Source organism: Montipora foliosa, chromosome 6 (assembly GCF_036669935.1).
Source record: "Montipora foliosa isolate CH-2021 chromosome 6, ASM3666993v2, whole genome shotgun sequence".
Classification (NCBI taxonomy): domain Eukaryota; kingdom Metazoa; phylum Cnidaria; class Anthozoa; order Scleractinia; family Acroporidae; genus Montipora; species Montipora foliosa.
Genome location: NC_090874.1, coordinates 69508759 through 69521258, shown reverse-complemented (window position 1 = coordinate 69521258; position 12500 = coordinate 69508759). Strand labels below are relative to the sequence as shown.

At 38.6% G+C, this 12500-nt stretch overlaps 3 protein-coding genes across 6 annotated transcripts in view; 2 read left to right on the top strand and 1 right to left on the bottom strand.

Moving 5' to 3' along the window:
* Nucleotides 1-3524, top strand: part of LOC138008305 (chromatin complexes subunit BAP18-like) — a 13891-nt gene extending 10367 nt beyond the window's left edge. For both annotated transcript variants that reach the window (XM_068855602.1, XM_068855601.1), the window contains exons 7-8: nucleotides 1633-1833; nucleotides 2504-3524. In XM_068855602.1, coding sequence (XP_068711703.1) covers nucleotides 1633-1833; nucleotides 2504-2556 — 254 coding nt within the window. In that variant the 3' untranslated portion in view covers nucleotides 2557-3524. The remainder of the gene's footprint in view (nucleotides 1-1632; nucleotides 1834-2503) is intronic.
* LOC138008304 (uncharacterized) lies at nucleotides 3072-7165 on the bottom strand. 2 transcript variants are annotated; one of them, XM_068855600.1, is made up of 2 exons: nucleotides 6505-7165; nucleotides 3072-3841 (listed from the first exon to the last, which is right to left on the bottom strand). In XM_068855600.1, the coding sequence occupies exons 1-2, from the start codon at nucleotides 7082-7084 to the stop codon at nucleotides 3585-3587; spliced, it is 837 nt and encodes a 278-aa protein (XP_068711701.1). In that variant the 5' UTR covers nucleotides 7085-7165; the 3' UTR covers nucleotides 3072-3584. The 2 variants fall into 2 exon arrangements, with proteins under 2 accessions (XP_068711701.1, XP_068711700.1); XM_068855599.1 differs by having other exon boundaries at nucleotides 3072-3844; nucleotides 6505-7152.
* Nucleotides 5791-12500, top strand: part of LOC138008306 (thioredoxin C-1-like) — a 9386-nt gene continuing 2676 nt past the window's right edge. The window contains exons 1-4 of one of the 2 annotated variants that reach the window (XM_068855604.1): nucleotides 5791-6414; nucleotides 7163-7254; nucleotides 9789-9991; nucleotides 11275-11398. In XM_068855604.1, the coding sequence (XP_068711705.1) occupies nucleotides 6381-6414; nucleotides 7163-7254; nucleotides 9789-9991; nucleotides 11275-11398 (453 nt within the window). In that variant the 5' untranslated portion in view covers nucleotides 5791-6380. The other variant, XM_068855603.1, reaches the window with a different exon arrangement.

Here is a 12500-nt window from a genome sequence, read left to right as displayed (position 1 = left end):
GACCTCAGCTGGACAGTGCATATTGACCCATCACTGAAAAGGTGAATCTTTCCTTAGGTTTCATAAAGTGTACCTGTGGGTTCAAAGCTCCCATGCAAGCTACACGTAAAACGCTACTCTACTGTATGTTTCAGTGGTACGTAGCAAGTTGGAAGTTGGGGTCCCTGTCTGGTCTGCCTTTTATAAGAAGAACTTGATAAAAATTGAAGGAGTTCAGCATAGGGCCACTAGGTTCATCTGACTCAGGACTACAAGGGCAGACTTGTCGCCTGTAGTCTCTTGCCCCTTTCCTTGAGGCAACTTTTCTGTTCAAATGCAGACAGGGACTGCACACACTTGATCCTTCCGACTTTGCCAATGAATTCCATCCTATGAGGCGCACAAGGAGGTCTGACAAAGGGCCTATAATTATGTACTTTACCTTTGTGCTAAACTGAGACCTTCGTCATTTTTAACTATGTTGTGCCTTCATGGAATGCATTAGCAGTGGAGCTGCACTTAGTCTTATGTACTTCTTTGAGTACTTTCAAGGGGCTTCTTAAAAAGCATTATACAAAGTTCTATTTTTGATAAGCAATTTCATACATCGAACACTTGCTCCTGGGTCACAAAATGCCGCTGCCCAGACTGTAGACTTAAATTTGATTCTTTATTTTGATCATAATTACTGGTAAATCTTGTTTTTTTTCAGTTTTATTCGGAGAGCTTCACCTGTCCAGCTTCTCCATAGCATTGTAATTTGTTGGAAGTCTAATAAATAAATAAATAAATAAATAAATTATTTATTTATTTATTTATTTAATGAAAATATTCACCACAAAAAGCCTGGGACTTTCCAAGTCCTACATGTCCAAAAGAATTTCAATCCCAGAGCCTGCTTTGTCAAAACCATGGAAAGAGACTTGAAAGGGAGAAAGTTTGTTGCTACATTTTGGTGTCATACATACTCTACATGGACATTAATTTTATGACTTGAACTCATTAAAGTGCTACTGTGACCAAAAAAGCAATTTTATTTTTCTTTGGATTTCAAAACTATGTTAACGAAACAGTAACTGATCAAAGTTTTAAGCCTTGATTTTAAAGACACCTGTTTATTTTAACTGGAATTTCCTGTTTAATGGTCTGCCATTACTAACTTTAAAATCTTGAGAGAGCTTGGATCAAGGAGAAAGTGACGTCAAAGACTCAATGGTTTAAGAATGCAATGCGTGTGTACACGGCTGAATTACCGCTAATATCCAGCACAGACTTTTGGGCTTTCAGACTTTTAAAACTCATGTTTTGCATATATCATAAGCTGCATTTACATGCTGAAATTTTAAGCCAGTAAGTAAATGACATCACTTTTCCCCAGATCCAACCCTCTGAGGTCCAATTCGTCAGTTTAAAACGTGTGTAATGGGCAGACCCTGAAATCCAAAACTTATACTCAAAGTAAATAGCCTTTGGATAAAAATCAAAGCTTAAAATTTTGCCAGTCAAGTGTTGAGCAATCACACTTTCAAAATCTGAAGAAAAAAAGAAGTGATTTTTTGATCATAGTAGCCCTTTAAATAGTCTGGACATACATTCAACATTACATGTATCTCTGACGTTCAGCTTGATCTGCTTATTTTATTGCCTTTTTAGTCCAGTCCAGTTCCGAAGATGATCAGGTTTCATCAGCTTTCTCGCCAGGTGTCATTCCTAGTACAAGTGTTCCCGTATCAGATTTGCTTCCAGGTGATGGCTCCCCACTGAAGTCAGTTGTTAATGGTTCTGACAATGATGTTGATATTGTTGGCATTTTTGGTAATGGACAAGAGACAGTTTTCCCAGAGATGCCAGGAGGTAACATCATTTATTTCTCAAAAGGTTTGATGTTTTCAGTCAAAGTAATAACTTTCGTACTCAGTACTTGAATTTAGCAGTCGTCCGGTCGTCTGGTCGTCCCAGACAACCGGAAAGTTTACCGGGCAACTAGTTTTTGGTAAAATGAAAAGGTTGGTTGCCAGACGAAAAAACAATGGACAACCCAGCCAAAAATAGAAAATGTGTTTCATAAGCAGTACCTGATTCACTCATCGGTTTTTTGTTATCAATGTCTGATAGTAGTGTGAAGTTAAATGCTAAAACTTAAACCCAGACTTCCACAAAAAATTACAGGTGCACACTTAGAACTATGGGATACTCATGCTCCAACTCCATAGGATTTCATCTCAACACAGTATGCATTTAATCGTAGGTGGTTTCCCAATGGGCAACCAAGCATTCATCAAGGCAACCAAATTTATGGGTTTAGTTTCCCGGCTTTTGAAACAGGGACAACTTGGGATTTTTTTAAATTTCAAGCACTGTACACACTACACATGGTGTAGCCAAAACCGTTTGACATGGAACATTCCCTGGTGAGAAAGGTAATTCTAACACATTTGAAAAGTTTTCATTGCATTATAATAAAAATGTAAACTACCAAGTGTACTTTTTCCAATGTTTGTTTTTTTTTTTTTTTTTTTTTCAGCATTAGGATCTCTAGAGACCCAGATTGCAGATGAAATTTTGTCTGCGATGTGAAGTCAAGCCTCTATTAGTGTTGAAGATTGCAGTTATGCTTTCAGCTTATTTATGTCCAAGGGACAGTTCACACCACTCTTAAATGTGGAGATCTGCGAGTGCACATTCATGTGTGACTGCATGCTCAGAAGCTTTGAAAATGAGAGTATCTAGCTGGCTGCAGATGTGGATTTTCTGTCTTTCATCCCTTATTAGTTAATAACCTCTATATTTTCCCAATCTTTTGAAGCCAAGGTCCTGGCATGCAAAAGGAGATCTTTTGTTCAGTTCTTAAGATACAAGTAGTGTATCGTGTCCTATGTATTTGAACAAATCAGACTTGATTGAACGATTTTTCAATAATAATATTCACTGTTCCAAACTTGTAATAGCCAGCTTACACACGAAGGGTTACCCTGGAGCTCCCAAATTAAAATTGGAGTGAGGTTGTACTGTCAGAAACACTTTTTATGCAAAGTATTTTGATTCTGACAGTTTTCTTTTTTTTTCCCATTAATTAATGGTGTACAGAAAAATAGACAAAAAGTGTGTTTATTACATGTATGTAAATTTTGAAATTATACAAAGTTGTTTTTAGGTTTATATATAAATAGTTAGGCTTTGATCGTTTTTTTAACTAATGTTTTCATTAACTTCTATGCACAAAATCAGTTTACATAATAGACTTGACAATAATATTAATTTATTATTATGACTAGGAGATCCAGTAAATCACATATAGTTCACCAATGTGATGAATAACAATAGTCTGGCTTGCAGTGGTTTCAATAGTGAAATGAGAGGTATTAAGACAGAGATACTCAATTGCATTGTACATGTATTAATAATTTTTTACTTTTCATACTGGCAGTTATTAATTTAATTAGAAGAAACTCATTAAAAACGTTCCTGCAGGCTCTCCTGCTTTTAAGAAAGCATGGCATTATGAGCAGGAATTGTACCTCTGCATTAAAAAGAATTTTAAGCAATATTGATTTGTCTGCAGTTATCAGATTTAAGGATTGGTCAGCTAAAGTGACATTACAAGGTTATGTTGGTTTGTTGAAAGGCTTATCATAAAAGTCCCAGAAGTTGTCATCATTGTCATGAACAGCGATATCCACTTGGGGTGGGAAGGGAAGCACAGTAGTGTCTTTAGGCATTAATCTTGTTGAGCTTTCACTGCTTGGCTTTTTTAGTTCTTTTTTTTGCATCTTTGGTTTAACAGGATGCGTTTTCTTTCCTTTGGGTGGCAGGGGTCTTTTCATCTGTGGTGTCAGTATATTTGCTTTTTGGAATGTCCTTTCTGCTGTATTGTAATAAAATAAATGTCATTATTGTACACTCTGCAAAATATAGCACAGGGTTTGACACTAACTTTTGGCACCACTTTTCACTTTGGAGAGTACATTAGGTTTCAAAATTTGCTCTCCATCTCAGAATCTCACTTTCCAAAATGGATTACAGTATTAAAGTCGGTTAGTGCAGAAATAAAAATGTTTCTTGATAATGTCAATGTGTTATTCGATCTTATTGAGAAGCCCCAATCCAATATGGCACATTCAGTTTCCATGTGTGATATTTTCGTGTGATTATTGTACCCATACTTCCTCAGACAGAAGCTCTTTGATGTGGTGGAAAATGAGGTGGTCATGGCAAATGATTGCTAATCGCTCAATGTTTAGGGGTTGCTTGCTCATTTTATTTGCATACATTTGGCTTAAGGCCTTTAAAAAGAAAATTGGTTTTCTGTCATAGTCAAAAAAATTACTTTCCAAATAGGATGATTATTCTGGTTCAGTTCTATTTTTTTACTTTTGAAATTTACTCTCCAATGGGAAATGGGTGAGTGTTAATGTGGAGCCCTGTAAGGCCCGATTTACACGGTACGACTTTGTCGCATGCGACAACGGCTTACGACAAGCCCACGACATGATTTACGATTGTTGTGTACGTCAGAAAAAATGTCGTAGCATTTTAAAACATGTTTTAAAACGCTGCGACAATCGTAAGTCATGTCGTAGGCCTGTCGTGAGCTTGTCCCATGCGACAAAATCGTATCGTGTAAATCGGCCCTAAGTGTTTCTGATTTGGTCAATAACGAATGCATAAATGGGTTATAGAGTGCAAAACAAGGTTATAGAGCTGACTCGTCCCCAGTGGTCTTCATACAGGGCGCAGGGAGAGATGGGTACCGAGAAAGGGAGCGCATCATCCTCTCTTCCACTTTGCCGTGTCGCTGCCGTTTGTTATATGAAGACGACTGGGGAGGAGTCAGGTTATAGAGTGCAATACGGAAGTTGCTATAGAAGAAAAGCGATGGATTGATTTTGTTGAGTATGTAATAAGTGAAAAATCGTATGAACTTGCTCATTTATTTTGTGGTTCATGTATTATGGTAACTTGTGATGTTTTGTGCAATTATGAGAACTTTCAAAACATCACTCGTGTCCGTAAAATAATCACGAAATGCACTCGTGTTCATACTATTTCCTGTACGTATAAGCAATATTGTGGATTCTATGTAGAAACCATCAGTTGTCTAAAACCCCTTTTTAACACTCACTAAATTGGCACAGCACTCCAAAATCATGGCAAGGTACCAGGTGTATGGAGTGCAGACACAGCTCCAGAGAATTGTGCTTGGCACCCCTATAATTTCTTTTATTAATCGTGCAATATTCTTTCACATCGTTGAAATGGACAACACATTCCCTTCTTTGTTTCTCAAGTGGTTTTAAAAAAATAACACAACTGAGCTATTAATACTATAGGTTGAAATTTAATCTAGCATAATAACAAGACTTGATGTCGGGGTCAAATAACCTTGGAATGAAAATATCTGATATTTTTTTGATTATGGTTTGATCAGCAAATTTGTATCGAATCCATCACTGGTCAGGTGAGGTAACCATAAACCTTTACTTAAACTTAATGAATATTTCTGTGTTCCTGCAGCCAGCAGAGGTCTCCCTTTTGTATTCGCTGGGCTGCCGAGTACGGGAAAAGAGGCCTCTGCCATGGGTTGAAACTTCACTTTGATCCAACTGCTGTCCACAACCTTGGGTAATTGTGAAGAAGAGCTCCCCAAAAAACCTGTCGGCCGTCTGTCGGCCGACTGTTGGCCGTCTTTTGGCCGACTGTCATGTTGGTAGGCTGTCGGTTTGCTACATCAGTTAGCTGTCCGTAGCCTGTTGGTAACCTGTCGGTCAACAGACTACCGACAGGTTTTTTGGGGAGCTCTTCTTCACAATTACCCAACCTCAGACGGCACTCTTGAAACCACACGCCCCATGATATGTTTGCTGACTGTAACTAGGGCCCGCTGACTGTCACATGTATTGCATTACAGAAATCCCGCTGTTGTTACGTGAGTCCACACAAAGTCAAGTATCATGTGAGGATTCGGTCGCTAAGTAACCACCACGCATGCTCAACACAGTGAGTTTCGACCCATGGCAACGGTCTCTTTTCCCGTACTCATCAGCATAGCGAATGCAAAAGAAAAGAGGAGCGTTTACCATTTGTCAACAAAAACTGAAAAATCCGGTTGGAAATTCAAATGGTACAGCTCATTCCACTGGAAAGTTTCCGAAAAAGATGGAAATCCTCAGACGTATTCTTCTTTTTCCGTTCCAACCGGAATGACCAGAAATTCATGTACCCATTTGTAAACTTCCACTCGACCCGGTTCATCTCGGCCCCTTTTCTTGCCTTTCGACACTGCAGATGAGGCCGCCATTTTGATTTGTTTTTGCTTTCTTCCTTCCGCGAGATACTCTGCTCTGGCGAAATGCACCACGGGGAAAATCCTGTACCCTTCCTGAACTGGATTTTCCGTGCAAATGCATGGTAAACGCCCGAGACCTCTGCTAGCGGGTAAGTGTCCGCGTCACTCACAATGGCCCTTAGAGTTAGCTTAGACCTGTGAACTTAGGGATGTAAGAAAGTAATACAATATTTAACTACCTGCCTGTTTCGGTAGTGTATTGAGGTAATCATCCCACTTTTTCTTCATTCTGTCGTGGAGTACGTTGGCAGCAGACCATTTACCATATTCATCAGTCTGGATACCAAAGTACTTGTCTCTCTGTGTGAACGAAGTAAAAGTTTGGTCTGTAAAAGCTTTTGCTGTCGTACTACTCCATTCGTTATTCCCAAGCCCGGGAAATACATTCGATCTCAACGCCATCGAGAGATTGTTGTAGTATCCTGGAGTTTGAAAGAAGCGATCTGAGAAGCGACTATCTACTATTAAGCTCATGTGTTGGGAATTCAAACCCACAGGGCCGGGCGACCAGTCTTTTTGTAAGTTGTTGGAATAAAACTGTGGTTTCACCTCTCTCCATCTCCCATGTCCATCTTGTACGATAAGCCTTTTACTGGCCAAATTCAAGCTTGGGAGAGACCTTTCAACTGATAACCCGCTTTCGCTCTTGGGCGGGAAGCGAGGTCGAATGTATTCCTCAATATCATCCAGTGTGTCGGGTGTCACAATTTTTGCCAAGGCAGCTTGTTGCTCTGCGGAACGTCCTTTGATTGCCATCATGACAAGTATTCATAGTTGTTCCCCACCCTATTTTTCTATGAATGCGCTGTGTTGGTCGCCATATTTCATGTTGCGTAGCAACAGTCATTGCCGTTCCCAAGTGCCTATGTGAGTTGGGGGCCAAAAACAGCAGGCTTTCGGAGCGGCGCGCAGTGTTCTACTGCTTTCAGGTAATTTTCGGATAAATTTCTTCCAGTCAGTGTGTATTCCTATATGGGGATTACGATTTTCGTCCGGAGACGAAAAATTTTCTGGATGTTACTTGATCACGATTCGAACAGGAAATACTGTACACGGCTTGATGGCATTATTGCCAATTTTGCCAGCCTTTTTTTTAATCTCGAGAGTATAGAGCACATCTTAACTGTAAGAAAGTATTTGTTTCTATTGAAGTTTGCTGACTTACTGTCTTGGAGCAACTTCTTGCTGTAGTACCCCGCTTACTACAGCAAGTTTTCAGACCTGACGTCATCGCGACCATGGTGGACGAAAAGCAAAAAAGATCGCTCATTAGCTTCTTTTGTTCTCCCACCAGAAGTCGTACATTTCTCTATTGTTATTTTGTCTCTAGAGGTTGGTTGAAAACGTCCTACTGTCCTACTTTTTTTTTTCAAGCAGCATCGTTTGAAGAGCATATCTGTCACCCTTTCTTAAGGTCCAGATGAAGGAACACAGGCTGCCCAAGCTCACGATTCGAGTAGTTTGCCGCGGACATCTACTATTACATAACAACCCATGTTGATTAAGCGAAACATGACTCTTGCAATGCAGTATATGGAGGTGTTGTGTTTCAACAGTTTGAATTTTTGAAAGTTTGTATGGATAAAAACGGTAATAGGCAGTTTAGCCAAAATTTTGATATTTCTGCAACAAAAATGACTCACCTCAAAATCTTGTTGTCTTTTCTATTGTCACCTCGCTTCTCAGCTCAATCCGAAGCTTTTTAAGCAAGTTATCACTTTTTGGTTTTCCTCTCCTCTACCCCATACAAACTTTCAAAAATTCAAACCATTGTAACACAACGCCTCCATATGTTGCATGGCGAGAGTCATGGGTAATCAAACTTGGTCGTTATGTAATAGTAGATGTCCACGGCAAACTACTCGCATCGTTAGCTTGGGCTGCCTGTGGAAGGAATAGGTAGTCCTCACAGTTACTTCCATCATTCATCTATTATCTGCACAGTATAGCTATGTATATCTGTTTATGACAGGAACACACACAGGTAGCCTTGTGATCTTTGTGTTGAATTTGCACATTTCTTGTCAAACTTTGTAACACTTGAAAAGTTGAAGCTTGATGTATGTGTATCTGTACTGTACTGTACTGTACTATAGTTACTGTACTGTACTATATTATACAAGAGCAGAAATATAAGGATTTGTGTGGGGAAAACGGTTTTCTCAAAAGTCAAAAAATTTTTACCATTTAAAATAAAAATAGCTTACCTCACCTCAGTCTCGTGTGTCTTTCTCTCTGGTACGGTTTCTGGGTCCATAAAAGCAATTTAGGTTTGTGGGTCCTCTTCTTTTCCCTCTATATATAATCTTTCCTGATGTTGGGCACCAAGACGAAGCTGCCGAATGGAATCACCAAAGGAAAAGAACCATAAATTTGCTCCCAAGGCTTTGATTGCTTTGAAATTCCACGTAGATCACGGATGATACCTCTGCTACCCATTCATCTTCTTCATTCGAGCCGCCTGTGCAGTGAGAAGGAATTAAGGGCCGCCAAACTCTGCAAACATTTGCTTTGAGAGCCATAAAAGCCTCATTCAATGGCTCTTGAAGCAAATGTTTGAAGAGTTTGGCAGCCCTTAATTCCTTCTCAGTGTACAAGCGGCTCAAATGAAGAAGACGAATGGGTAGCGGCGTTATGATTCGTGATTTACGTTGAATTTTGAGCCGATTGAAGCCCTGGGAAGGAATTTATGGCCCTTTTCCTTTGGTGATTCCTTTCGGTGGCTTCATCTTGGTGCCCAACCTTGGGAAAGAATATATGGAGGGAAAAGAAGAGGAACCAAAAACCACCTAAATCGCTCTTAATGGACCTAGAAACCGTACCAGAGAGAAAAACACTCGACTGAAGCAGGATAAGTTTTTTTTTTAATTTTTATCCTAAATATTTTTTTGAATTTTGAGAAAAACCGTTTTCCCTATACAAATCTTTATATTTCTACTCTTGTATGATATAGTACAGTACAGATACACATACATCAAGCTTGGGCTACCTGTGAACACATGAGCCCAACCAATGGACCATTTCTAAATTAGTTTGACCTCAATGTGGACCTTAGACAGAGTAACGAGTAAGTGGGTTTAAATCCTTGTCAAGCCAAGTATACTTAAGAAGTCTTAAGTCCTTTATTTTATCTGTAGTAACGTTGTGGCCAAAAATGATGAACAAATTACAGGCAAGGTAAAACATTGCAGTAGAAGTTTCTCCTACCTCTTTATTTTTTTTGCTTTCACTTAATTTTGTACAGAGGCAACTGTACTAACCCTAAACCCTAACCCAACTGTATATGATCATAAATCTTTTTTTTTTTTTTAATTATACAACCAAGGTTAGTTTTTTTTAAACTGTGTACTTAAAACTGCTAAATTCCTATTATGTGAAAAATAAATGATGTAATTTAATTTAATTGGTTATTTTTTTCATGATTGACAATCATGGTTGGCCTAATTTTATGTTCTTTTCACAGAACTGTACCATGTTGAGAATGGCTTATCGTTTGACATCACATCACCGTGCACTTTTTTCACCTAAGTATCTCTCTGGAACATCAGCACACATCACTATGTCGTCGTATTTGAGAGCCTCATATTATGAAATAAAGGACAAAGATGACTTTGAAAAACGAGTTATTGCCTCATCAAAACCTGTTCTTGTGGACTTTTATGCTGAGTATGAGTTCTTTATTATGTTAAATCCAAGACTGATAACAATCATTTTACATGTACATTAGGGTTTCAAAGTTGAATAGCCAAGTATAAGTGCTCTCTAATTAGAGAAACCGCAAATCAAATCAAGTTCATTGTTTCTTCTTATTGAAAGAGAAAACCAGAGTACTAAGAACCCCCTTGGAACACATTGGGACCACTGAAAAAATTCAAGAATTCAAAGTGAATTTCGGACACATTGGTTGAAGACAAGTGGTCTTACCTCTGACCCTTTTATGTTCTTCTTTTCACGTGTAAGCACAAATTCCAATGTACTTAAACGGTCCTCCAGTGATCACCAAATCACAGTCTGTTGACTGAAGTTTGTATTTGACTAAATTAAGGGAGTTGTACTAACACTCAGTAGGACTTGACACCTAACAACAAAATAAAAAATCACTTAATAGAGCATGTTCCCTCACATAAATGGAAGCCATAATGGTTGCCTTATGCAAAAGGACTTTAAGAACTGGCCTCTTTTGTTTAAAAGGTGGATGGGTCTATTCTCTGAATAAATCACTTTCTAGCAGAAAAGTGCTATCAGATTCAATTGAGTTATCAACTGAATGGTGATTTACCTATTTCTCTTTTCTTTCAGGGCTCAAAGTTAACGACCAACTGGTCGCATACGCGACTAGAGTTTTGGCTGTGCACGTAAAAATTCATGTGTGGTCGCACCACCGCGCCTTAAAAGCCAAAATACAGTGCGACTTCTCTAGTGCTTACTCATATGACCCTACTAACATACTCCGATTGATAAAATTAATATAAATTTAACATAAATATAACACAACCAAGCACCAAATAATGAAGTTGTGAAATATCCTGTTTCTTTTATTTGTTTTCGTTGTGTTCAATACTGCCGGAATAGGCCAATATTGCAACACGAAGCCTGAGCCACTCTTTTTTGAGCGTTAATTAAGTATTCTTTTGGAGTAGGTGCTTCAAGTATTTGAAGCTGTGGGCCTAAAATTTTTAAATCTGCGCTTAAAATTTCGGCAGTGGGCCATAAACTTTGAGCCCTGCCTTTGAGCCACTGGTTCCTGTAGGGTTGAGTTTTATTCATAATTGATATACCAACATGGCTGATGTTCTAATAGTTTATTTCCATCTTGAAGTCCTTTGAAAATGATGTATTTTATTTGCCATCAGGAATGGTATACTTTAAGTACACTTATTACCATGCATAGTGTACAAGTTAAAACAATGCCACTGCACCTTTGACATCAAGGTTCAACTTCTTTCCAGGTGGTGTGCACCATGTAAAGCTTTGACTCCTAAGTTAGATTCAGTTGTTGAAGAAAGCAATGGATTGCTAGAGCTGGCCAAAGTTGATGTTGATACCAATTCTGACTTAGCTCTTGAGTACGAAGTAAGTGCAAAATTTTTATTTTTATTTTATCATCAAGACATCACACAATTAAGTTATCATAACTTCAACTGTCGTTCCTTAAAATTTAATTGTCCTTCATTGCAAAAGTACTGGTGTCCAATAAAAGAATGATCTAAATCCTTGTTATTAGTTCCAGACACGTCAAAAAGTGGCAAAAAGCAATGAAGATGTGCAGGCTTAAGTTGGCATGAATATTACTAATAATTATTCATGGGATATTTACAATAGTTCCTGGAATATTTTTGCATGTACCAATATCATGTGTCTCCATTGGATCACAATCATTGTGCACAAGGGAGGGCCCATAGAGTCTTGTTTTTCTGAACCTAAATTTTGCTTCCCCTTGCCCCTTAAGACACTTGCCATAAAGGCTGTTAATTTTCAAAAAAACTATTAACACCCCCCAGCACAGTGGAACTCAAGTCTTTCTGTAGTTTTATTTTGAGTCTTAGATTGACCATATAACATTTAAAAAACAAACTCGGAAAAGTGGAGAGTTCTGACCTTTTTAACTAATTGCTGTTTGCAATATTGAGATTTTTTTTTTTATCTTATTGTGTAATACACAGCAGCGTTCCACTTAAATAATGCATTTACTGATCTGGATGTGGATGCATAAAAGACGATCCAATAGCTTTTGGCCCGTGGGCGGTTGACACCTGTTGCGTGCTCTCAAGCAGTAATTTTCTGCACTTTAGATTTGGTTTGATGTCGGTCTGGCTTGAAGATTGATGAATGCAAAAAAATGCAACTTACAAAGTCAAGATTCATTATCGAACATTTTCACCCTCCTATGACTAACGCTCGAAACGTCAGCTTCGAAATTAACCTGCGATCATGACCTCCCTCCCTACTTATCATCTTAGAAAAGCACGCCTGATCGCAGGTTACTTCGAAATCACAACGTTTGATACCACATTTGTTTGATTTCGTCATTACCAACGCAATACCAGTTTGAGTTTCTTTAGTTTTAACAGTCCTGCCAATAGCTCTGAATTTTACAGGGGTGATATGAAACTGCAAAGAGCGTTCTTTTGCATGCTCACGGCTGATTAGTCACGGTCAAGCCTGCGTAACTTGT

Bases quoted from the DNA above. Each gene is read 5' to 3' on its own strand.
- LOC138008304 (XM_068855599.1), bottom strand. From the start codon at position 7,084: ATGATGGCAATCAAAGGACGTTCCGCAGAGCAACAAGCTGCCTTGGCA. The intron at 3,845-6,504 runs GTAGTTAAATAT...ATTACAATACAG, and splicing joins TACACTACCGAAACAGGCAG to CAGAAAGGACATTCCAAAAA.